This window comes from Cervus canadensis, chromosome 19 (genome assembly GCF_019320065.1).
Source record: "Cervus canadensis isolate Bull #8, Minnesota chromosome 19, ASM1932006v1, whole genome shotgun sequence".
Lineage (NCBI taxonomy): Eukaryota > Metazoa > Chordata > Mammalia > Artiodactyla > Cervidae > Cervus > Cervus canadensis.
The window spans coordinates 5,306,249-5,330,373 of record NC_057404.1 but is presented as its reverse complement, the minus strand read 5'-3'; the positions used below and the strand labels follow the sequence as shown (position 1 = coordinate 5,330,373).

Genomic DNA, 24,125 nt, shown 5'->3' with positions numbered 1-24,125 from the left:
AGCACTTCAAAAAAAGATGATTTTGTTAATGTGTTTGTTTTAATTTTGATGATTTTGTTAATATTATAGTTCATGCGCTTTATCAGTCATGATTTTCAGAGCTTCTAGATGAGTAATTGTCACATATTTTGATATTAGGATTCTACAGTCTTAAATATTGAGGACTCGAGCCTTTTTTGGTGGGTTATATTTATTGATACTTATCAAATTATAAATTACAATTGAGAAATTTAAGAATATTTATTCATTTAAAAGCTAACTTGTTATATTCTCTTAATATTACATAAAAGCCTGGCAGTTGGTAACCTCTTAAAGCTTAGTTGTGATGCGGAATGTGAAACCGTTCAGTGAACTTTCCATACAGTGTCTGAAGTCAGAGGGCGCAGTCCACAAGACCATCTTCATTTGTGACACCAGTTGCAAAGTTCAGGGAGTTGTAAGACTATCCTCAGGTTTGATAATTCACTAGGAGGACTCCCAGAACTCACTGAATGGTTTGTTACAGTGAAAGGATACAGATTAAAGCTAGCCAAAGGAAGAGGTGTAGAGAGCCGAGTTCTGAACCTGGAGTTTCACTGTCCTCTCCCTGTGGAGTCACGGACAGTGTTATGTTCATGGTAATGAGGTGTGACAGTTTGCGTGGAGTGCTGCCAACCAGAGACGCTCAGCTGAGCCTTGGTTTCCAGGAGTTTTCTTGGGGCCCTGTAGTTGGCTGCTTGAGTAGCCGCTCTCATCTCCAGCCCCTCTAAGGAAGAGCTGACACCTTTAGTCTCCACCTCTTTCTGGAGATAGAGCAGCCACCGTGTGGCCAAAGATAAACAAAAACATAATTATCAGGCAGGATTTCCAAGGGCCTGAAGATTACCTCCCAGTAGCCAAGAGCAACTGTCAGACCTCTCTTTGGGTACAGTAAGTTCTCTCCTATACACTCTCATATTAAAATCTGTTAGCCTATCTTTGTTCTCTGTCTGATGGGATCTTTTAACCCATGCATGATTCTTTAGTATTATGAATTGGTCATTTGGAAAATACTGGCTCATTGAATTTATGCACATCATTCAAATGTTGATACATTTCTAAATATTGGGAAGCTGTCAGACTCATCGTGGTGGATATGAGTTTTTCAACATCCTAATTTTGACCTGAAAGCTTGCATTTTATTATTAGCAACAAAATGCTATTAGCTGTTTTTCTTGAAGTAGCCTCATTTTGTTTATTTCATAAGAGGGCACCTACCAAATAACCAGATCTGAATAACCATGGTTTGTTAGTTAAAAAGTGAAACTGGCTTTAGGAAAAAAAATGGGGTGGCAGTAAAGAAGCAAAATGAATGTCAGTATAGTTTGGTGTCAGTTGTCCTGAGTTGTGTGAAAGTCCCGGCAGTTTTATCACCATTGCTTTTATGCCACTGGAGGGAATGTCAGCGTAGTACAAAGGCAAAAAGCATTTTACTGTAATTAGGAAAGTGGTTTGACCTTGGAGTCACCCCTGAAAATATCTCAGTAACCCAGTAATCCTTGGACCAAACTTTGAAAACCATTGTTCTTAATAAAATGTGAGATGATTGTTTTTATGCCGGGTAATTGGTGAATGAATATATGTTACATTTCCATTCTGTTTTTATTTCCCTGTCAAGGGAAATAATGGACTTTTAAAACTAACTCTTTATTTTGGCTTTACTCTTATTAGAAACAAACATCACAGTACCGACTGGAGAATAATTAACAAGTTGGCCATTCTTAAGTGTATTTATTCTTATCATAATCAAATAAGCTTATTACTTTTTAAGCTTATTTTGTGCTTTAATTGGGACATCCCAGGTGGCTCAGTGGTAAAGAATCCGCCCACCAGCGCAGGAGATGCAGTTTTAATCCCTGTGTCAGGAGGACCCCCGGAGGAGGAAATGACAGCCGCTCCAGTATTCTTGCCTGGAACACTGCATGGACAGAGGACCCTGCTGGGCTGCAGTCTATGGGGGTCACAAAGAGTCGGATGCAACTGACCATGCACGTGGTTTAATTAGAAGCCATTAAATTATTGATTATATTCTTTGCAGCCAAAGATGGAGAAGCTCTGTACAGTCAGGAAAAACAAGACTGGGAGCTGACTGTGGCTCAGATCGTGAACTCCTTATTGCCAAATTTGGACTTAAATTGAAGAAAGTAGGGAAAACCAATAGACTGTTCGGGCATGACGTAAATAAAATCCCTTACGATTATACAGCAGAAGTGACAAATAGACTCAAGGGATTAGATCTCATAGACAGAGGGCCTGAAAAACTGTGGGTGGAGGTTCATGACATTGTACAGGAGGCGGTGATCAAGACCATCCCCAAGAAAAAGAAATGCAAGAAGGCAAAATGGTTGTCTGAGGAGGCTTTCCAAATAGCTGAGAAAAGAAGAGAAGCTGAAGGCAAAGCAGAATCTGAATGCAGAGTTCCAAAGAATAGCAAGGAGAGATAAGAAAGCCTTCCTCAGTGATGAATGCAAAAAATAGAGGGAAACAATAGAATGGGAAAGACTAGAGATCTCTTCAAGAAAATCAGAGATTACCAAGGGAACATTTCATGCAAAGATGGGCACAATAAGGAAGAAACGGTGTGGACCTAACAGAAGCAGAAGATGTTAAGAAGAGGTGGCAAAAATACACAGAAGACCTGTACAAAAAAGATTTCATGACCTAGATAACCACAATGGTGTGATCACTCACCTAGAGCCAGACATCCTGGAATGTGAAGTCAAGTGAGCCTTAGGAAGTATCACTACGAACAAAGCTAGTGGAGGTGATGGAATTCCAGTTAAGCTATTTCAAACCCTCAAAGATGATGTTGTGAAAATGCCGAACTTAATATGCCAGCAATTTGGAAAACTCAGCAGTGGCTACAGGACTGGAAAAGGTCTGTTTTTCATTCTAGTCCCAAAGAAAGGCAATGCTAAAGAATGCTCAAACTAACAGACGATTGCACTCATCTCACACGCCAGTAAAGTAATGCTCAAAATTCTCCAAGCCAGGCTTCAACAGTATGTGAACCGAGAAACTTCCAGATGTTCAAGCTAGATTTAGAAAAGGCAGAGGAACCAGAGATCAAATTGCCAGCATCTGCTAGATCATCAAAAAAGCAAGAAGAGTTCCAGAAAAACATCTTCTTCTGCTTTATTGACTACACCAAAGCCTTTGACTGTGTGGATCACAACAAATTGTGGAAAATTCTTCAAGAGATGGGAATACCAGACCACCTGACCTGCCTCCTTAGAAATCTGTATGCAGGTCAGGAAGCAACAGTTAGAACTGCACATGGAACAAGAGACTGGTTCCAAATTGGGAAAGGAGTACGTCAAAGGTGTATATTGTCACCCTGCTTATTTAACTTATATGCAGAGTACATCATGCAAAATGCAGGACTGGATGAAACACAAGCTGGAATCAAGATTGCCGGGAGAAATATCTATAACCTCAGATATGCAGGTGACAACCACCCTTATGGCAGAAAGTGAAGAACAACTAAAGAGCCTTTTGTTGAAAGTGAAAGAGGAGAATCAAAAAGTTGGCTTGAAACTCAACATTCAGAAAACTAAGATCATGGCATCTTGTCCCATCACTTCATGGCAGATAGATGGGGAAACAATGGAAACAGTATCAGACTTTATTTTGGGGGGCTCCAAAATCACTGTAGATGGTGACTACAACCATGAAATTAAAAGACCCTTGCTCCTTGGAGGAAAAACTATCACCAAGCTAGACAGCATATTAAAAAGCAGAGACATAGCTTTGCTGACAAGGTCTGTCTAGTCAAAGCTATGGTTTTTCCAATAGTCAGGTATGGATGTGAAAGTTGGACTATAGAGAAAGCTGAGTGCCAAAGAATTGATACTTTTGAACTATGGTGTTGGAGAAGACTCTTGAAAGTCCTTTGGAATGCAAGGAGATCAAACCAGTCAATCCTGAAAGGAATCAGTCCTGAATATTCTTTGGAAGGACTGATGCTGAAGCTGCAACTCGAATGCTTTGGCCACCTGATGTGAAGAACTGACTCATTTGAAAAGACCCTGATGCTGGGAAAGATTGAAGGCAGGAGGAGAAGGGGACGACAGAGGATAAGATGGTTGGATGGCATCACCAGCACAATGGACAGGAGTTTGAGCAAGCTCCAGGAGTTGGTGATGAACAAGGAAGCCTGGCATGCTGCAGTCCATGGGGTCTCAAAGAGTTGGACACTCTGAGCGACAGTTAATCTCAAGTCAAAGGAAAGTTCTTGTGTTGTGTATCATATCCATAGTGGGAAAATCCTCCCAAATCTTAACTTGCTCTGCAGTAGCGTACATTACAATGTCTGCTTACTCAGTATGTGTTTCCTCACTGAAGATAAGTTCTTCCAGGTCAAGTGCTATTTGTTTCTTGTTCATTGTTGTATACTTCAGTGCTTGCTACAGTCTAGGCATATAATAATTTTTGTTGTTGAAATTTCTTTAGATTTTTCTACAGTCTGACTTCTGCTTATCTTTCCAGCCTTATCACTAACCCTCCCTTTTTGCAGTTTCTGTGCTGATTATACCATATTGCCAGTGCATACGTCACAGGCTGTCTGACTTTGCTCATGTTCTTTCTTCTCTCTAGACCCTTTTCCTTCTCTGTCTGGAAAATTCACTGTATTCAAACCTTGGTTAGATATTATATGCTCAGTGAATTCTTTGTGGATCTCATGAACGAAAGTAATAGATCTCATGGTATTGTAACCAGAATCATTATTTAGTACATAAAAATAGTTAGGAGATTTGGGGTCTGGAGTCAGGCCTGGAATCTGTCTTGGCTCCATCAGTTACTAGCTGTGTGATTTTGGATGGTTAGTTAATTTCTTTAACCTTCAGTTTTCCCATGTGTAAAATGGAAGTAATTGGGTTATGATGACAGTTTTAAAGCACACACTATTCTGTGAAGCCTCTTACACAGTGTTTGACACGAGTCACTGCTCATTAAATGTTAACTGATTATTGTTATTAGTCATAATGCTTTAACTCATCAAGGTTATTCATATACTTGCCTCTGACTAAACCGAGTCCCTCAGGGTCAGAAGCAGAGTCTTATTTAATAACCGTAGCTCTACTTTCTAGAACAGTCTTAGATCAAGACTATATGGACTGTAACTGGAATATGTAAAATAAGTTAATATCAACTTAGTTCTGATTATTATTGTTCTGCAGTGATTTTCACCACAAATGAGAATATTTGCACTGCTTTGCAATACTTTGCACATACTAGATTGGTCATTATCTATTGGTCATTATTGATCTTGTGTTTTTCCCTATGTAAATATTTCTCCTGATACTATGCTACAGTGAAATAGTTTGACCAAATCTTTTCATGGGAGCAAAAGAAATAAAAAGAGCAGCTCTCCTGGCGGTCCAGTGGTTCAGACTCTGAGCTTCCAGTGCTGGAGGCACATGGGTATGATCCCTGGTCAGGGAACTAAGATCCCACGGCATACAGTGCAGCTCAGTAAATAAAGTAAAATTGATAAAAAGGAATAAAGGAAATGGAATAAAGAAAATTTTGCTATTAATACTGTAATGGTGATTTTTTTCCTTCCAGAAACGAAATCCTGAAGTTCGACATGTAGATTTAGAGATATTGTAGACTTGATGGGATGAATCACCTTGGAGGGAGCCTTGGAACCAAGTTTACGAAGACTACTTTCCCACACTGAGGGAGTCAATGCCATTCAGAAGCCGTTTATTTGAAGATGGAGGAAGTATTTATATGAAAAGGGCAATGCAACAGTCCGTAGAACTAAAATAGCTTCTTCTAAGAGACATATTACAAGTTGAATCAATTTGGAAATCATGTTTTTATGTTTCAGTGGGAAACGTTTTAGTTACTTAAATTGTCATAATTTCTTGTTTTAGCCTGTCAGTGTGTATTGTACCCACAATCATGTTCCTTCCTTCACGTGGGTAAAAATAAGCAGTGTCCATAAGATTATGGTTCTTTATTTTGCTGCCAGTGAAGATTTCACTCCATCAAAACCTGTCAATCTTGAACATTCTGGCTAAATCTTGTATTCTGGTTTTTGAAACAGCCACTCCGTTTTCAGAGTCTGTCTTTCCTTATAGAATGTAGAAATTATTTCGACATGGCTTGTATTTTTGCCCTGAGCACTATGGGGAACACTGTGCTAATAACTTGGTTATCCATAAATGTCCATTCCAGTAGGACTTTGTTCCTCAATTGAAGGAGGATAACTTCAGTACACTCTTTTAGGTCATGCTAATTGCTGTTGTGTAAAATTTCTTTTCTCTCCTTTGTTTTTTTTTCTTATTTAGTTTGATTTTTCTAATGGTAGGAAATATAAAATAACCCTAGAGGTTTCCATGGGCCAGTGTGATGACTGGTTTTTAGTTTTTGTTTTTTTAACTGGCTCCAATGCTGCCATGTGTATTTACTAGGAGATAATGCATTTATAAGCATTTTAACATTCTGTAAAGTGGACTAGAAATATTTATGATTTTACAGACACCACAGCATTTTATTTTTAATTTATTTTAAAAGAGGCACTACTTATGTAAATCTGAACTGTGATATTTCTTGCTTTAAGAGATAGAGACGTAAACCTCTCTTATACAGAGACTTGTGACCATGACTTTGTTTAATATCATAGTCAATAGTATAACATGAGTTTCTTGCAGTTACAAATGGGCATTTAGCATAAAGTATGATTATAACATTATGTAAGTAGCTTTCTAATGATCATAAAGTATCAAGGTGAAAAAACATGCAATTCAGTAATTGAAAACTTAGTGCAAAACTACAGCTGTCTCTCCATCTGTCAAACCCGTTCACATGCACTTTAAATTGTTCGGGTTCGGATGAGCGTTGTCCATGCAAGCGTGATGCTGCGTGAGTAAGCTCTTTGCTGGAAGAGGGGGTGTTTAAGGACCTAGGTCAGTGTCTATAAACTTCGATTGAAGTTTATCAATTATATCAAATTGTAATGCCAGAAACAAAAAAATAAACATTTGATTAAAGGGTTTGTAGTGGTAATTTTTTGACCCAGAACTGTCATTTACTGCAAAATTGTGAAAATCTAGTTTGGTGTACATTTTTTACCATTACAAAGCATTTTGCTTGCTGTACATTTTAAATGAAATAACATTCCAATTTTATTTTTTAAGATATAAAACTCTTTTATACATATACCTGTATACACCCATAATTTGTTCTTATGGTTTCAAATTCTTCACCCTTTTTAAGAAACATTTTTTACCCATTATAATTCACTCTATATTTTCTATATCTTCCTCCCTCCCCTTTCCCAACTGCCATTTTGTTATTCCATGTCAGTGTCATATGGGAAGATACCAAATTATATCCAATTTCCTCCTAGTAAAATTACTCTGAAAAATATTACCTGGCTAGACAAGAATATTAACGTATTAAAAAAAAAAAATCTCAAGTTGATGTGCAATAGTTATTCCAAATGGTACATTTTGTTTAAAGGACTCCCTGACAGAAGCCAATTCCTGATACTTCTTTGACTTTTCTAATCTGATTTTGATTGAAGTAATACCTATTCTTAAATCATAATTGAAGGTTATGTTTCTGTCCTTTCTTCCTGGTCTTGTCCTGCACTGATACTTTAAGTGAAATTTGACATAAAGAAGTACAGCCTATCTAGGAATTTAATGTATAACAACCCTGGTCCTTTTTTTCTTTTTTTTTTAAATGAGAGTCAAATTTGAATTTTGAAATCAGGGAATTTGATCCCCTTTCTTTAAGATAATATCTAATGTTGGACAGAGACAAGGTCAGTTAAGGCCATTACTTCTCTTTGTATCAAGCTGAAATCTGGAGACTAGCAAAGGTGAAATATACTTGTTTTCAGCCCTGGCTGTAAGGAACAGGCCCCAGACTATGGAAGGTGGCATGTCTCTCAGACCACAGCAGAGGATGAGGAGTAGAGATGTATTTTTAAGTGGACTATGTTAGTGGCCAGTAATACTCAATTCCAAAGAGGGAGATTCCTGAGCATATACTTAGGAAACTGTAAGAGAGAATCAGATTGGAAAACCTTCACGTTTTTTAAAAAATAAACTTATATCTGCATACATCCTCCTACACACCAGATAACCCAGAACAACAAAATGGCATTAGATTTGAATTTTGGGTATATGACTTGAGTGTGTTACCTTAATTATCCTGTACTTTGGGTAATGCTTTTTGGTAAAATTACACTGTATAAAGGAAATGGCGTAAGTTTTAAATCTGATAACTTTTTGAGAATGCTGGAAACTACAGAAAATTGCACAGGCATTTGGAATTTATACTATTTTTCTTAGATTGCATTTGTCAAGCTTTGGCATTTCTTTTAAATGTGATGACCCCCAATTTGCCAAACTGTCAGGAGTCAGTGAAGCAAAGAATTGAAGGTAAAATGTTGATTCAAAGATTGTCCCCCCTAAATCCCTCATCTTTGTCTCTGAAATGGAACTTTGGAAAGCGTTTATATAGAAGATTGGTCTGGCAGCCTTTATATTTGCATTTAAGTTTACTAGCATCTCTAGACTTGGTTTTATGGGAAAGAGAAAATTTTTGTTTCTGTTACATTGTATTTCATCTGTTTGATCTCTGTGGCAGGTTAGATTTCCCTGGTCCCTCAGGATGCATTCTTCCTTAATAATTGTTGTATGTAAATAAGAATGTTTTACTTCTTAGTTTGGGATTTTTTTCCCCCCTGATAAATAAATGTTTGTTAAACAAATACTACTTTACCTCATGTGCTAACCTTAAATATCATGCCTTTGTTTCCAAACAATTTATTATTTCTTGAGCATAGTTGTTAATTTGTGGGTGTCCTCAGTTTTACAAAACTAAGATATAAAAACCCTTAATTGTTTTATAATCCATTTTCAACATAAAGAGAACTATTACTAATATACTGTTAGGATATCATGTGCTTGATAAAGTGAAAATTAAACAGTGTATATTCCTTAGTGACACGTACTGTACTATATCACTACATTTTGACAAAATAAGATTATTGGAACATGTTAGTTGGGTTATGTCTTTTGAGATATACCTATATAGTGTATTTAGGGGGAAAAAAGTACAAAAATTAAAGCAACGAAAGGTTGAGCCTAGAGCCAGCCTGCAGTGGGGTCCAGGCTGAATTCTGGACTAACCCTGCAGGAAGCCGGCTGTGTTTCCTTTTTCACAAGAAGCTGAGCCACGTTAGTTACTCAGAGTAATCCGGTATTTTGAGAGGGCCTATCTCCCTCCTCCAAATCAAAACATATTGAAAATAAAAGCAGTACAGTTTAGAATTTGTGAAGCAAAGTACAAAATATGTGTGTGTCTTTAAGAGCTTGTAGAAGTTTTAAAATAGACAAAAGTAAAAAAAAAAAAATCCGTTATATATAATGGCTATCAACAGGATAATTTGAGCTGTTTATGCCAAGTACCATTTTTTATGTACACGCATCCCTCAGAGAGAGTGCAGGTTCTGTCCCAGACCGCTGCAGTGAAGCAAACGTTAAAGCAAGTCATACCAATTCTCTGGCCTCCCACTGCATATAGAAGTTATATTGGACTCCCTGGTGGTTCAGGGGCTGACTCCATGCTCCCGGTGCCGGGGGCCTGGGTTTGATTATTCAGGGAGCTCGATCCCACACGCCACAACTTAAAGAGTTTGCATGCTGCAACTAAAGTTCACCAATGCCGCAGCTAAAAAAAAATTTTAAAAAAGATCGCACATGCCAAAAATGAAGACCTGGCACAGCCAAGTAAATGTTCAGAGTCACGTTTGGCGTCTTCTGTAGTCTGTGAGCGTGCAATAGCGTTGTGCCTAAGAGCACGACGTAAACACCTTAATGTAAAAGTGCTTTATTGCCAAAAATTGCTAACCATCATCTGGGCCTTTTGAGAGGCTTCTTGCTGACGGAGAGTCTTGTCTTCACGTTGATGGCTGCTGGCTGACCAGGGTGCTGGCGGTTGCTGAAGGTTGAGTTGCTGTGGCAATCTCCTAAGATAATGAAGTTTCCCTACGTCGTTGGACTTGCTTTCTTGAACAGTTTCTCTGTAGCATGCTGTCATTTGATAGCATTTTACCCACAGCAGAGCTTTGTAGATTCTCCTCCAATGTTCTATGCAGTAGAAAATTGAAGTTAATCCTCCCAAACCCTGCCCTGCTTTATAAAGTAAATTTACATTATATTTTCAGTACTTTGTTGTCATTTCAATATTCTTCACAGCATCTTCACCAGAAGTCAGTCCACCCCAAGAAACCACTTTCTTTGCTTATTCATAAAAAGCAACTTCTCATCTATTCCAATTTTATCATGGGATTGAAGTAATTCAGTCACATCTTTAGGCTCCACTTCAAATTCCAGTTTCCTTGCTATTTCCACCACATCTGCAGTTACTCCCTCCACTGAAGTTCAAAGTCATCTATGAGGGTTGTAAGCAACATCTTCCAACCTGCTGTTAATGTTGATAATTTGTCCTCTTTCTGTGAACCACTTCTGTTCTTAATGACATCTACAATGGTGAATCCTTTCCAGGTTTTTAATCGACTTTACCCAGATCCATCAGAGGAATAACTATAGCTTTATGAGGTACATTTCTTAAATAATTAGATTTGAAAGCCTTGGTCCATGGGCTCCAGAATGGATGTTGTATTAGCAAGCATGAAAACATTAGTTTTGTGGTACATCTCCATCAGAGCTCTGGGGTGACCAGGCACATTGTCAGTAGTGGAGAAGCTCCATACAGTCCGCAAAAATAAGGCCTGTATCTGACTGTGGCTCAGATCATGAGCTCATTGCGATATTCAGAGTTAAACTGAAGAAAGTAGGGGAAACTACTAGGCCATGCAGGTATGACCTAAATCAAATCCCTTAACGATTATACAGTGGAAGTGACAAATAGATTCAAGGGACTAGGTCTGATAGAGTGCCTGGAGAACTATGGACGGAGGTTTGTAACGTACAGGAGGAGGTAACCAAAATCATCCCAAAGATGAGGAAATGCAGGAAGGCAAAATGGTTGACTGAGGAGGTCTTACAAATAGCTGAGAGAAGAGAAGCGAAAGGCAAAGGAGAAAGGGAAAGATACGTAGTGTTCCAAAGAATAGCAAGGAGAGATAAGAAAGCCTTCTTAAGTGAACGATGCAAAGACAGAGAAAAACAATAGGCAAGACCAGAGGTCTCTTAAAGAAAATTAGAGATACCAAGGAAACACTTCATGTAAAGATGGGCACAACAAAGGACAGAAACCCTAAGAACCTAACAGAAGCAGAAGAGATTAAGATGAGGTGGCAAAATTATACAGAACTGTATATTAATGACCCAGATGTTAATGACCCCGATGACCACAATGGTGTGATCACTCACCTAGATCCAGACACTGGAGTGTGAAGTCAGGTGGGCCTTCGGAAGTATTACTTCGAACAAAGCTAACGGAGGTGATGGAGTTCCAACTGAGCTATTTCAAATCGTAAAAACAGTGCTGTTAAAATGCTGCGTTCAACATGCCAGCAAGTTTGGAAGACTCAGCAGTGGCCCCAGGACTGGAAAAAGTCAGTTTTCATTCCATTCGCAAAGAAAGGCAATGCCGAAGAATGCTCAAACTACTGCACACTTGTGCTCATTTCATATGCTAGAAAAGTAATGGTCAAAATCCTTCAGACTAGGAGTCAGCAATACACGAACTGAGAACTTCCAGATGTAAAAGCTGGATTTAGAAAAGGCGGAGGAACCAGAGATCAAATTGCCAACATCCATTGGATCCCAGAGCAAGAGCAATATTTTGAAAGGAATTTTTTTTTTTTTTTTTTTTTTTTTGAGCTGTGAGTTTCAACAGTTGTCTTAAAACATTCAGTAAACCTTGTGGACAGATACATTGTCTCCTGAAGGCTTTGTTCCTCCACTCAGTGCACAGGTGGAGTAGATTGAGCCTAGCTTGTAAGGGCCCTAGGATTTTTGGAATGGTAAAAGCATTGGCTTCGTCATCAGCCACCTTAGCCCCTAACAAGAGTCAGTCTGCCCCTTGAAGCTTTGAAGCCAGGCATTGACTTCTCTTTAGCTGTGAAAGTCCTAGAGGGCATCTTCCAATATAAGGCTGTTTTGTCAACATTGAAAATCTGTTACACGGTGTAGCCACCTTCATTTATTATCTGAGCTAGATCTTCTAGATAACTTGTGTCAGCTTCTCTATTAGCACTTGCAGCTTCTGCATTACCCTTGCTAATGTAAAGTTCTGTATTAGCACTTTTATATTATGGAAATGGCTTCTTACCTTAAACTTCATGAAGCAACCTTTGCTAGCTTCAAACTTTTATTCGGCAGCCGCCTCATCTCTCTCAGCCTTCACAGAGTTGGAGAGAGGTAGGGCTTTGCACTGGAGTAGGCTTAAGGAATGTTGTGGCTTGTTTGTCTGCCAGACTACTAAAACTTTCTCCAGATAAGCAATAAGACTTTTGTGTCCTTATCATTCATCTGTTCATTGAAGTAGCACTTCAGACTTCCTTGAAGAACTTTTCCTTTGCATTCACAACCTGGCTAGTCGGTGCAAACTTTTGGCCAGTCTTGCGAAGTTTGACAATGTGTGAAATCTTCACCAAATTTCTGGATTTTTATCAATATGCTCTTATTTCTCCCATCATAGAAAATGACCTAAAACAAACATCAGTCACACACACACTTATGAATTCCTAGAAACAAAAAAAAAAAACCTTCAACTACTTTCCCAATTTTCTGTTTCCCTTTACAGGAAAAAAAAGCTCAAAGGAGTCATCTCTATTTGCTGCTCTTCTTTTTTCCCATTTTCATTCTCTCTCTGCTAACCCCGTCCTTGACCTCCATACTACTAAATACGATGGTCAATCTTAAATGATCATTTGACTCGACCTACCAGCAACATGTGACGCTCAATCTTTGGCTTTCTGAACCCCACTCTCTTGAGTTCTCCTCCTACCTTGGTGGCCTCTCTTTTCTTCTCTTCTGCAAGTTATTCCTCATTTCCCTCACCTCCAAGAATTGGCGTGTCCCAGGGTCACATCTCTTCTCCAGCCACACTCATTCACTGGGTGACTCAATTCTATGGAGAAATTTAAAAAACTGAGCCTTCAATTACTGCATTCACTCAACAGATATTTTGTGAGCACCCTGTGTCACTAGGCACTGTAGTACCTCATTCCTACCTAGGCAGTAGGGATAGGAAAGCCTCCTCCAGGCTGTGACCTTTGAGGTCAGAGATGGAGAGAAAGGGGTGGTGTGTTTCAGGAAAGAGGAAAGGAATGTGTACAAAAATATGGTATTGATCTTCAATTGGTAGCTCTGTCTAATTAGGCTCATGCAACCTCATTCTAACGGGAATATCAGAGTGCATTTTCATTCCTGAGACCCTGTTCCTTGAGTGTTCACGCAGATTGTCTCTGGCCGTCAATACTGAGTGAATTCCACTCTGCTACATCTCTGCTGGGTCTGGAGAGGCATAAAGGATGAGAGCCTCATGCTTATTTTGAAATGGTAGATAGAGTGTCTCTGGTGGTTCCGTAGATTTAACTTGTTTCCTCACAAGTGTAGCTTCAAGGTATTGTTTCTTGCTGGAGTTCTGAATTGTGATTTATTTGTTCTCAGTAGAAATGTTGAATAAATCTGCGAGAACTCTAAAACCCATTTCTATTGTAATTTTTCCTATTGAATTCTAGGTGTAGCTTTAAGATGATTTAGTAAGAGGGGGAGGGAGAGGGGGCTGTTAAACTCAGATTGAAGTCATTTGAAATTTTACAGGCAGTTGTGTTTGGTATAAAATTTCTCAGCTTATTCTAAATGGGGAAAAGTTTGGACCTCCAGAAGGGATGAAATAGATGTCACAGCTCGTTCCTTCATTGCCTGGGACTTCTTTTCTGCCCAGCCTGCAAGGCTCCTTCTAGGTCTCTTAGCTCCACCTTCACATCGCTGAAACCCAAGGCCTTGCTGTATCCTGAAGATGGGCTTAGTGTTGCAGTAGGACCACCCCTCCCAGCTTGGCCATGTGTTCAGATGAAGAGGCTTCAAATTTCTTATGAGTTATTTACTTACTTAATTTTATTGAGGTATAACTGACATATTACATTATATAAGTTTCAGAAACACAGCATTATGAGCCACTATTTGTATGCATTGTAAAATGATCACCACAAGTTAACATCCATCACCAGTCATAGCTACAAAGTTTTTTTCTTGTAAGGAGAACTTTTAAGAACTACTCTTAGTAATTTTCAAACAGGCAGTATAGCATTGTTAACCAGTGCATGGGTGGATCAGTAGTAGAATTCTTGCCTGCCACGAAGGAGGCACAGATTTGATCCCCGGCCCATGCAGCCACAATGTCCCCTCTGGGGCTTCCCTGGTGGCTCAGACGTTAAAAAATCTGCCTGCAATGCAGGAGACCAGGGTGCGATCCCTGGGTCAGAAAGATCCCCTGGAAAAGGGCATGGCAACCCACTCCAGTATTCCTGGGCTTCCCTAGTGGCTTGTGGCTCAGACGGTAAAGAATCTGCCCGCAATGCGGGAGACCTGGGTTCAATGCCTGGGTTGGGAAGATCCCCTGGAGAAAGGAAGGGCAACCCCCTCCAGTATTCTTGCCTGGAGAATCCCATGGACAGAGGAGCCTGGCGGGTACAGTCCATGGGGTCACAAAGAGTCGGACATGACTGAGCGACTAACACTTTTCTTTCTGCTATAGTCACCGTGCTGCAAGTTACATCCTCGGGACTTTTTTTTATAACTGGAAGGATTGTACTTATCGACTCCCTTCACCAATTTCATGCATTTCACAGCCCGTCCACCAATCTGTTCTCTGTTTCTGTAAGTTTTTTTTTTAGACTCCATGTAGAAGTGATAGCATATGGTATTTGTGTTTCTCCGTCTGACTTACTCCACCGAGCATAATGCCTGTAAACATGGTTCGTACATGTTGCTGCAAACGGCAGGATTTCCTTTCTTACGGCAGAATCAGTTCACTTCAGTCGCTCAGTCGTGTCCGACTCCTTGCAACCCCACTAATCGCAGAATGCCAGGCCTCCCTGTCCATCACCAACTCCCAGAGTCCACCCAAACCCATGTCCACTGAGTTGGTGATGCCATCCAACCATTTCATCCTCTGTTGTCCCCTTCTCCTCCTGTCCTCAATCTTTCCCAGCGTCAGGGTCTTTTCAAATGAATCAGCTCTTGGCATCAGGTGGCCAAAGTATTGGAGTTTCAGCTTCATCAGTCCTTCCAATGAACACCCAGGACTGATCTCCTCCAGGATGGACTGGTTGGATCTCCTTGCTGTTCAAGGCACTCAAGAATCTTCTCCAACACCACAGTTCAAAAGCATCAATTCTTTGGCACTCAGCTTTCTTTATAGTCCAACTCTCACATCCATATATGACCACTGGAAAAACCATAGTCTTTTTTTTTTTTTTCATTTATTTTTATTAGTTGGAGGCTAATTACTTTACAATATTGTAGTGGGTTTTGTCATACATTGATATGAATCAGCCATGGAGTTACATGTATTCCCCATCCCGATCCCCCCTCCCACCTCCCTCTCCACCCGATTCCTCTGCGTCTTCCCAGTGCACCAGGCCCGAGCACTTGTCTCATGCATCCAAACTGGGCTGGTGATCTGTTTCACTATAGATAATATACATGTTTCTATGCTGTTCTCTCGAAACATCCCACCCTCGCCTTCTCCCACAGAGTCCAAAAGTCTGTTCTGTACATCTGTGTCTCTTTTTCTGTTTTGCATATAGGGTTATCATTACCATCTTTCTAAATTCCATATATATGTGTTAGTATGCTGTAATGTTCCTTATCTTTCTGGCTTACTTCACTCTGTATAATGGGCTCCAGTTTCATCCATCTCATTAGAACGGATTCAAATGAATTCTTTTTAATGGCTGAGTAATATTCCATGGTGTATATGTACCACAGCTTCCTTATCCATTCATCTGCTGATGGGCATCTAGGTTGCTTCCATGTCCTGGCTATTATAAACAGTGCTGCGATGAACATTGGGGTGCATGTGTCTCTTTCAGACCTGGTTTCCTCAGTGTGTATGCCCAGAAGTGGGATTGCTGGGTCATATGGCAGTTCTATTTCCAGTTTTTTAAGGAATCTCCACACTGTTCCCCATAGTGGCTGTACTAGTTTGCATTCCCACCAACAGTGTAAGAGGGTTCCCTTTTCTCCACACCCTCTCCAGCATTTATTGCTTGTAGACTTTTGGATAGCAGCCATCCTGACTGGCGTGTAATGGTACCTCATTGTGGTTTTGATTTGCATTTCTCTAATAATGAGTGATGTTGAGCATCTTTTCATGTGTTTGTTAGCCATCTGTATGTCTTCTTTGGAGAAATGTCTGTTTAGTTCTTTGGCCCATTTTTTGATTGGGTCATTTATTTTTCTGGAATTGAGCTGCAGGAATTGCTTGTATATTTTTGAGATTAATCCTTTGTTGCTTCATTTGCTATTATTTTCTCCCAATCTGAGGGTTGTCTTTTCACCTTGCTTATAGTTTCCTTTGTTGTGCAAAAGATTTTAAGTTTAATTAGGTCCCATTTGTTTATTTTTGCTTTTATTTCCAATATTCTGGGAGGTGGGTCATAGAGGATCCTGCTGTGATTCATGTTGGAGAGTGTTTTGCCTATGTTCTCCTCTAGGAGTTTTATAGTTTCTGGTCTTACATTTAGATCTTTAATCCATTTTGAGTTTATTTTTGTGTATGGTGTTAGAAAGTGTTCTAGTTTCATTCTTTTACAAGTGGTTGACCAGTTTTCCCAGCACCACTTGTTAAAGAGGTTGTCTTTTTTTCCATTGTATATCCTTGCCTCCTTTGTCGAAGATAAGGTGTCCATAGGTTTGTGGATTTATCTCTGGGCTTTCTATTCTGTTCCATTGATCTATATTTCTGTCTTTGTGCCAGTACCATACTGTCTTGATGACTGTGGCTTTGTAGTAGAGTCTGAAGTCAGGCAGGTTGATTCCTCCAGTTCCATTCTTCTTTCTCAAGATTACTTTGGCTATTCAAGGTTTTTTGTATTTCCATACAAACTTGCGGGGAGCCGGCCTGGCTGCTCAGGCCCCTTCTCGGCCCTGAGAGAGATCTAAGAGGTCCCTCTCTGTCCCGCCACCCCTGATTTATTAAAGTGCAAATTGGCCTTTCTCACCTCCCTCAAGGAAATCGCTGCAGCCACCATTTGCCCATTTTCCTGACTCTGATAAGATTATCGGACTCCTGTGAATGGTTTATGTCTAGGCAGTCTTTAACTGATTGTAAGACGCTGGTGCCATGCTCTGCTGGAGTTAAGATAAAACTCCTGAGCTAAAACTAGTGTCTGCAGTTCTGCACGTATGCAAGTCTTTGATCTAAAATTTGATGAATCCTGTTAGCATATATATGTATGTTACCCCTCAATAAAGTCGTCGGAATCAGTCACAAGCTGACTCCGTCCCTCTCAACCCCATCTTTCCGAGTCTTTTATTTCTCAGGTGCTCTGGTGATTGCGTCCTCGACCTGTTCGTTTTGCTGGAGGTCCGGCACAAACTGTGAAATTATTTGTTCTCGTTCTGTGAAAAATACCGTTGGTAGCTTGATAGGGATTGCATTGAATCTATAGATTGTTTTGGGTAGTATAGCCATTTTGACAATATTGATTCTTCCAATCCATGAACATGGTATGTTTCTCCATCTGTTTGTGTCCTCTTTGATTTCTTTCATCAGTGTTTTATAGTTTTCTATGTATAGGTCTTTTGTTTCTTTAGGTAGATATACTCCTAAGTATTTTATTCTTTTAGTTGCAATGGTGAATTGTATTGTTTCCTTAATTTCTCTTTCTGTTTTCTCATTGTTAGTGTATAGGAATGCAAGGAATTTCTGTGTGTTAATTTTATATCCTGCAACTTTACTATATTCGTTGATTAGCTCTAGTAATTTTCTGGAAGAGTCTTTAGGGTTTTCTATGTAGAGGATCATGTCATCTGCAAACAGCGAGAGTTTCACTTCTTCTTTTCCTATCTGGATTCCTTTTACTTCTTTTTCAGCTCTGATTGCTGTGGCCAAAACTTCCAAAACTACGTTGAATAGTAGTGGTGAGAGTGGGCATCCTTGTCTTGTTCCTGATTTCAGGGGAAATGCTTTCTATTTTTTACCATTGAGGGTAATGCTTGCTGTGAGTTTGTCATATATATAGTTTTTATTATGTTGAGGTATGTTCCTTCTATTCCTGCTTTCTGGAGAGTTTTAATCATAAATGGATGTTGAATTTTGTCAAAGGCTTTCTCTGCATCTATTGAGATAATCATATGGTTTTTATCTTTCAATTTGTTAATGTGGTGTATTACACTGATTGATTTGCGGATATTAAAGAATCCTTGCATTCCTGGGATAAAGCCCACTTGGTCATGGTGTATGATTTTTTTAATATGTTGTTGGATTCTGTTTGCTAGAATTTTGTTAAGGATTTTTGCATCTATGTTCATCAGTGATATTGGCCTGTAGTTTTCTTTTTTTGTGGCATCTTTGGTTTTGGAATTAGGGTGATGGTGGCCTCATAGAATGAGTTTGGAAGTTTACCTTCTTCTGCAATTTTCTGGAAGAGTTTGAGTAAGATAGGTGTTAGCTCTTCTCTAAATTTTTGGTAGAATTCAGCTGTGAAGCCATCTGGTCCTGGGCTTTTGTTTGCTGGAAGATTTTCGATTACAGTTTCGATTTCCTTGCTTGTGATGGGTCTGTTAAGATCTTCTATTTCTTCCTGGTTCAGTTTTGGAAAGTTATACTTTTCTAAGAATTTGTCCATTTCTTCCAAGTTGTCCATTTTATTGGCATAGAGCTGCTGGCAGTAGTCTCTTATGATCCTTTGTATTTCAGTGTTGTCTGTTGTGATCTCTCCATTTTCATTTCTAATTTTGTTAATTTGGTTCTTCTCTCTTTGTTTCTTAATGAGTCTTGCTAATGGTTTGTCAATTTTGTTTATTTTTTCAAAAAACCAGCTTTTAGCTTTGTTGATTTTTGCTATGGTCTCTTTAGTTTCTTTTGCATTTATTTCTGCCCTGATTTTTTTTTTTTTTAATTTTTTTATTAGTTGGAGGCTAATTACTTCACAACATTTCAGTGGGTTTTGTCATACATTGATATGAATCAACCATAGATTTACATTTATTCCCCATCCCGATCCCCCCTCCCATCTCCCTCTCCACCCGATTCCTCTGCGTCTTCCCAGTGCACCAGGCCCGAGCACTTGTCTCATGCATCCCACCTGGGCTGGTGATCTGTTTCACCATAGATAGTATAGATGCTGTTCTTTTGAAACATCCCACCCTCACCTTCTCCCACAGAGTTCAAAAGTCTGTTCTGTATTTCTGTGTCTCTTTTTCTGTTTTGCATATAGGGTTATCGTTACCATCTTTCTAAATTCCATATATATGTGTTAGTATGCTGTAATGTTCTTTATCTTTCTGGCTTACTTCACTCTGTATAAGGGGCTCCAGTTTCATCCATCTCATTAGGACTGGTTCAAATGAATTCTTTTTAACGGCTGAGTAATATTCCATGGTGTATATGTACCACAGCTTCCTTATCCATTCATCTGCTGATGGGCATCTAGGTTGCTTCCATGTCCTGGCTATTATAAACAGTGCTGCGATGAACATTGGGGTGCACGTGTCTCTTTCAGATCTGGTTTCCTCAGTGTGTATGCCCAGAAGTGGGATTGCTGGGTCATATGGCAGTTCTATTTCCAGTTTTTTAAGGAATCTCCACACTGTTTTCCATAGTCTGCCTGATTTTTAAGATTTCTTTCCTTCTGCTAACCCTGGGGTTCTTCATTTCTTCCTTCTCTAATTGCTTTAGGTGTAGAGTTAGGTTATTTATTTGGCTTTTTCCTTGTTTCTTGATGTAAGCCTGTAATGCTATGAACCTTCCCCTTAGCACTGCTTTTACAGTGTCCCATAGGTTTTGGGTTGTTGTGTTTTCATTTTCATTCATTTCTATGCATATTTTGATTTCTTTTTTGATTTCTTCTATGATTTGTTGGTTATTCAGAAATGTGTTATTTAGCCTCCATATGTTTGAGTTTTTAACAATTTTTTTTCCTGTAATTGAGATCTAATCTTACTGTACTGTGGTCAGAAAAGATGACTGGAATGATTTCAATTTTTTTGAATTTTCCAAGACCAGATTTATGGCCCAGGATGTGATCTATTCTGGAGAAGGTTCCGTGTGCACTTGAGAAAAAGGTGAAGTTGATTGTTTTGGGGTGAAATGTCCTATAGATATCAATTAGGTCTAGCTGGTCCATTGTGTCATTTAAACTTTGTGTTTCCTTGTTAATATTCTGTTTAGTTGATCTATCCATAATTGTGAGTGGGGTATTAAAGTCTCCCACTATTATTGTGTTACTGTTAATTTCCTCTTTCATACTCATTAGTGTTTGCCTTACATATTGTGGTGCTCCTATGTTGGGTGCATATATATTTATAATTGTTATATCTTCTTCTTGGATTGATCCTTTGATCATTATGTAGTGTTCTTCTTTGTCTCTTTTCACATCCTTTATTTCAAAGTCTATTTTATCTGATATGAGTATTGCAACTCCTGCTTTCTTTTGGTCTCCGTTTGTGTGAAATATTTTTTTCCAGCCCTTCACTTTTAGTCTGTATGTGTCTCTTGTTTTGAGGTGGGTCTCTTGTAGACAGCATATATAGGGGTCTTGTTTTTGTATCCATTCAGCCAATCTTTGTCTTTTGGTTGGGGCATTCAACCCATTTACATTTAGGGTAATTATTGATAGGTGTGGTCCCGTAGCCATTTACTTTGTTGTTTTTGGGTTCACGTTTATACAACCTTTCTACATTTCCTGTCTAGAGAAGATCCTTTAGCATTTGTTGAAGAGCTGGTTTGGTGGTGCTAAATTCTCTCAGCTTTTGCTTGTCTGTAAAGCTTTTGAATTCTCCTTCATATCTGAATGAGATCCTTGCTGGGTACAGTAATCTAGGTTGTAGGTTATTCTCTTTCATTACTTTAAGTATGTCCTGTCATTCCCTTCTGGCCTGGAGGGTTTCTATTGATAGATCAGCTGTTATCCTTATGGGAATCCCTCTGTGTGTTATTTGTTGTTTCTCCCTTGCTGCTTTTGATATTTGTTGTTTGTGTTTGATCTTTGTTAATTTGATTAATATGTGTCTTGGGGTGTTTTGCCTTGGGTTTATCCTGTTTGGGACTCTCTGGGTTTCTTGGACTTGGGTGGCTATTTCCTTCCCCATTTTAGGGAAGTTTTTAGCTATTATCTCCTCGAGTATTTTCTCATGGCCTTTCTTTTTGTCTTCTTCTTCTGGGACTCCTATGATTCGAATGTTGGGGCGTTTCACATTGTCCCAGAGGTCCCTGAGGTTGTCCTCATTTCTTTTGATCCTTTTTTCTTTTTTCCTCTCTGCTTCATTTATTTCCACCATTTTGTCTTCTACCTCACTTATCCTATCTTCTGTCTCCATTATTCTACTCTTGGTTCCCTCCAGAGTGTTTTTTATCTCATTTATTGCATTATTCATTTTTAATTGACTCTTTTTTATTTCTTCTAGGTCTTTATTAAACATTTCTTGCATCTTCTCAATCTTTGTCTCCAGGCTATTTATCTGTAACTTCATTTTGTTTTCAAGATTTTGGATCATTTTTATTACCATTATTCTAAATTCTTTTTCAGGTAGATTCTCCATCTCCTTCTCTTTTGTTTGACTTGGTGGGCATTTTTCATGTTCCTTTACCTGTTGAGTATTTCTCTGCCTTTTCATCTTGTTTAGATTGCTGTGTCTGGAGTGGGCTTTCTGTATTCTGGAGGTCTGTGGTTCCTTTTTATTGTGGAGGTTTTACCCAGTGGGTGGGGTTGGACGATTGGCTTGTCAAGGTTTCCTGGTTAGGGAAGCTTGCGTTGATGTTCTGGTGCGTGGAACTGGATTTCTTCTCTCTGGAGTGCAATGGAGTGCCCAGCAATGAGTTTTGAGATGGGTCTATATGTTAGGTGTGACTTTGGGCAGCCTGCATGTTGACGCTCAGGGCTATGTTCCTGCGTTGCTGGAGAATTTGCGTGGTATGTCTTGCTCTGAAACTTACTGGCTCTTGGGTGGTGGTTGGTTTCAGTGTAGGTATGGAGGCTTTTGGATGGTCTCTTATTACTTAATATTCCGTGCAGTCAGGAGTTTTCTGGTGTTCTCAGGTTTTGGGCTTAAGTCTCCTGCCTCTGGATTTCAGTTTTATTCTTCCAGTAATCTCAAGACTTCTCCAACTATACAGCACTGATAATAAAACTTCTAGGTTAATGGTGAAAAGATTCTCCCCCATGAGGGACACCCAGAGAGGTTCACAGAGTTACATGAAGAAGAGGAGAGGAGGAGGGAGATAGAGATGAGCAGGAGGAGAAAAAGGGGGACTCAAGAGGAGAGAGACAGCTCTATGCAGTTCTCTGTTCCCAAAGTGCTCTCCATAGCCCAGACACCCACAGAGATTCACAGAATTGGATTGGGAAGAGAAGGGGAAAGGAGGAAATAGAGGTGATCTGGGGGAGAAAACGGAGAGTCAAAAGTGGGAGAGAGTAATCAACAAACTCCTGAATAAAAATGGGAACTGAATATTGGATTCTTAAATGTCCAAAATTTATATCACATACTGAAAAACAAAGATTAAAAATCTAGAGTAGAGGTTAGACTCTTAAAAATACAATATTAAAAACAAAAACAAAAGCACAAAAAATTTTAGAAATATATATGAAGTTCAGTTTAAAAATAGGGCTTGTCTTTTTTTTTTTTTTTTTTTGTTATAGTGAAATGAAAATGAAAATTAAGGAGTAGTAGAGAACTAATAGAGGACTTTAAAAGGAAATAAGAGAAAAAGAAAAGAAAGAGAAAAAAGAAAAGGAAAAAAAAAAGAAAAAAAATTTTTTCCTAATTAAAAAAATCATAAAAATCTTTGAAAATGAAAGTTAAGGAGTAATGGGGAAGTAATAGGGAATTTTAAAAGAAAAAGAGAAAAAAGAAAAAAGAAAAAAAATTTTTTAATTAAAAAAAAAGTAAAAATATATCTAGGAATTTCTCTGGCGCTGTTGCGGTCAGTGTGGGTTCGGCTCAGTTTCAGATAGCTCCCCGTTCCAGCTTACACTTCTCGATATCTACAGGCCCCTTCCGGCGTAGTCGGTGTTTTCTACAGGGATTTTAATCTGTTGCACTGGTCCCTTCTGAAGCGGTTCCCTTTGTTTATTTGGCTTTTGTTTGCCGGTCTCTTCAGTGCCTAATTTCCGCCCTGACACAGGCGGGCAGAGGTGGTCTCTTGTTCAAGTAGCTAGTTCTGTCGCGCTACTGGGAGGGGCTGGCGCTGCGGGGAGGGGCTGGCGCTGCCAGGAGAGGCTGGCGCTGCTTTCTCGGTCTGCGCTGCTCAGGATCCCGGCTGCTCTATATGGAGCGGGCCCTGCGTTGCGTGCAGTTCCAGTTTTCGGGTGTTCCACAAAAGCGCGGACTCGGCTGCGCCTGCGTTTTGTGCCTTCCCGCCCGAGCAGCTCAGGCAGCCAGGGGCTTGACGGGCGCACTCTCCCCGGGTACGGCGCGCCTTCTGCCCTCCATGTCCCCAGCCCCAGTCCCCGCCCGTGCCAGTCGGGTGCGTGTGCCCTGTGTCTCGCCGCGACCCCCCCGGCGGATGTAGACCATCCAGAGTCTCAGGAGGTCTTTGGTTAGAAACTGGAGGCCTGTTTGCAGTGCGGCAGGGGATGCGGTCCTTGGGGCCGAGCCTGCCCCTTCCCCTCCCCCCTGCCTCCTGCCTCCGGCGGGGATGGGCCGGTCCGCAGCCGGCTAGCTCCTCTGGACTTGCTCGGTCCCTTTGTTCTGTGAACGGCCGGTAGTGTGTTCGGGCCGGTTAATTATCTCTCTGTCTCTTGCTATCCCACAGTTTAAGTTGGCAACTCACAAAAGCTCCCTCTGATTGTCCTCAGGGCACTCAGGCCCAGTCCTTACCCTGAGCAATGCCGCCCGCTCCTCTCCGTTCCGCCCCCACTTGCTTGTGGCGGATGCGGGCATCTGGGGCACTTTTCTGCTGGGACTTGCTTTTAGGCTTGTAACCTGTGGGTT

General features: G+C 39.9%; 1 protein-coding gene across 2 annotated transcripts in view; it reads left to right on the top strand.

The window, feature by feature from the left end:
* The window catches only part of SLC30A9 (solute carrier family 30 member 9), a 77,558-nt gene extending 68,806 nt beyond the window's left edge, over nt 1–8,752 (top strand). For both annotated transcript variants that reach the window (XM_043438391.1, XM_043438390.1), the window contains exon 18: nt 5,587–8,752. In XM_043438391.1, coding sequence (XP_043294326.1) covers nt 5,587–5,631 — 45 coding nt within the window. In that variant the 3' untranslated portion in view covers nt 5,632–8,752. The remainder of the gene's footprint in view (nt 1–5,586) is intronic.
* Nucleotides 8,753–24,125: the final 15,373 nt, after the last annotated feature.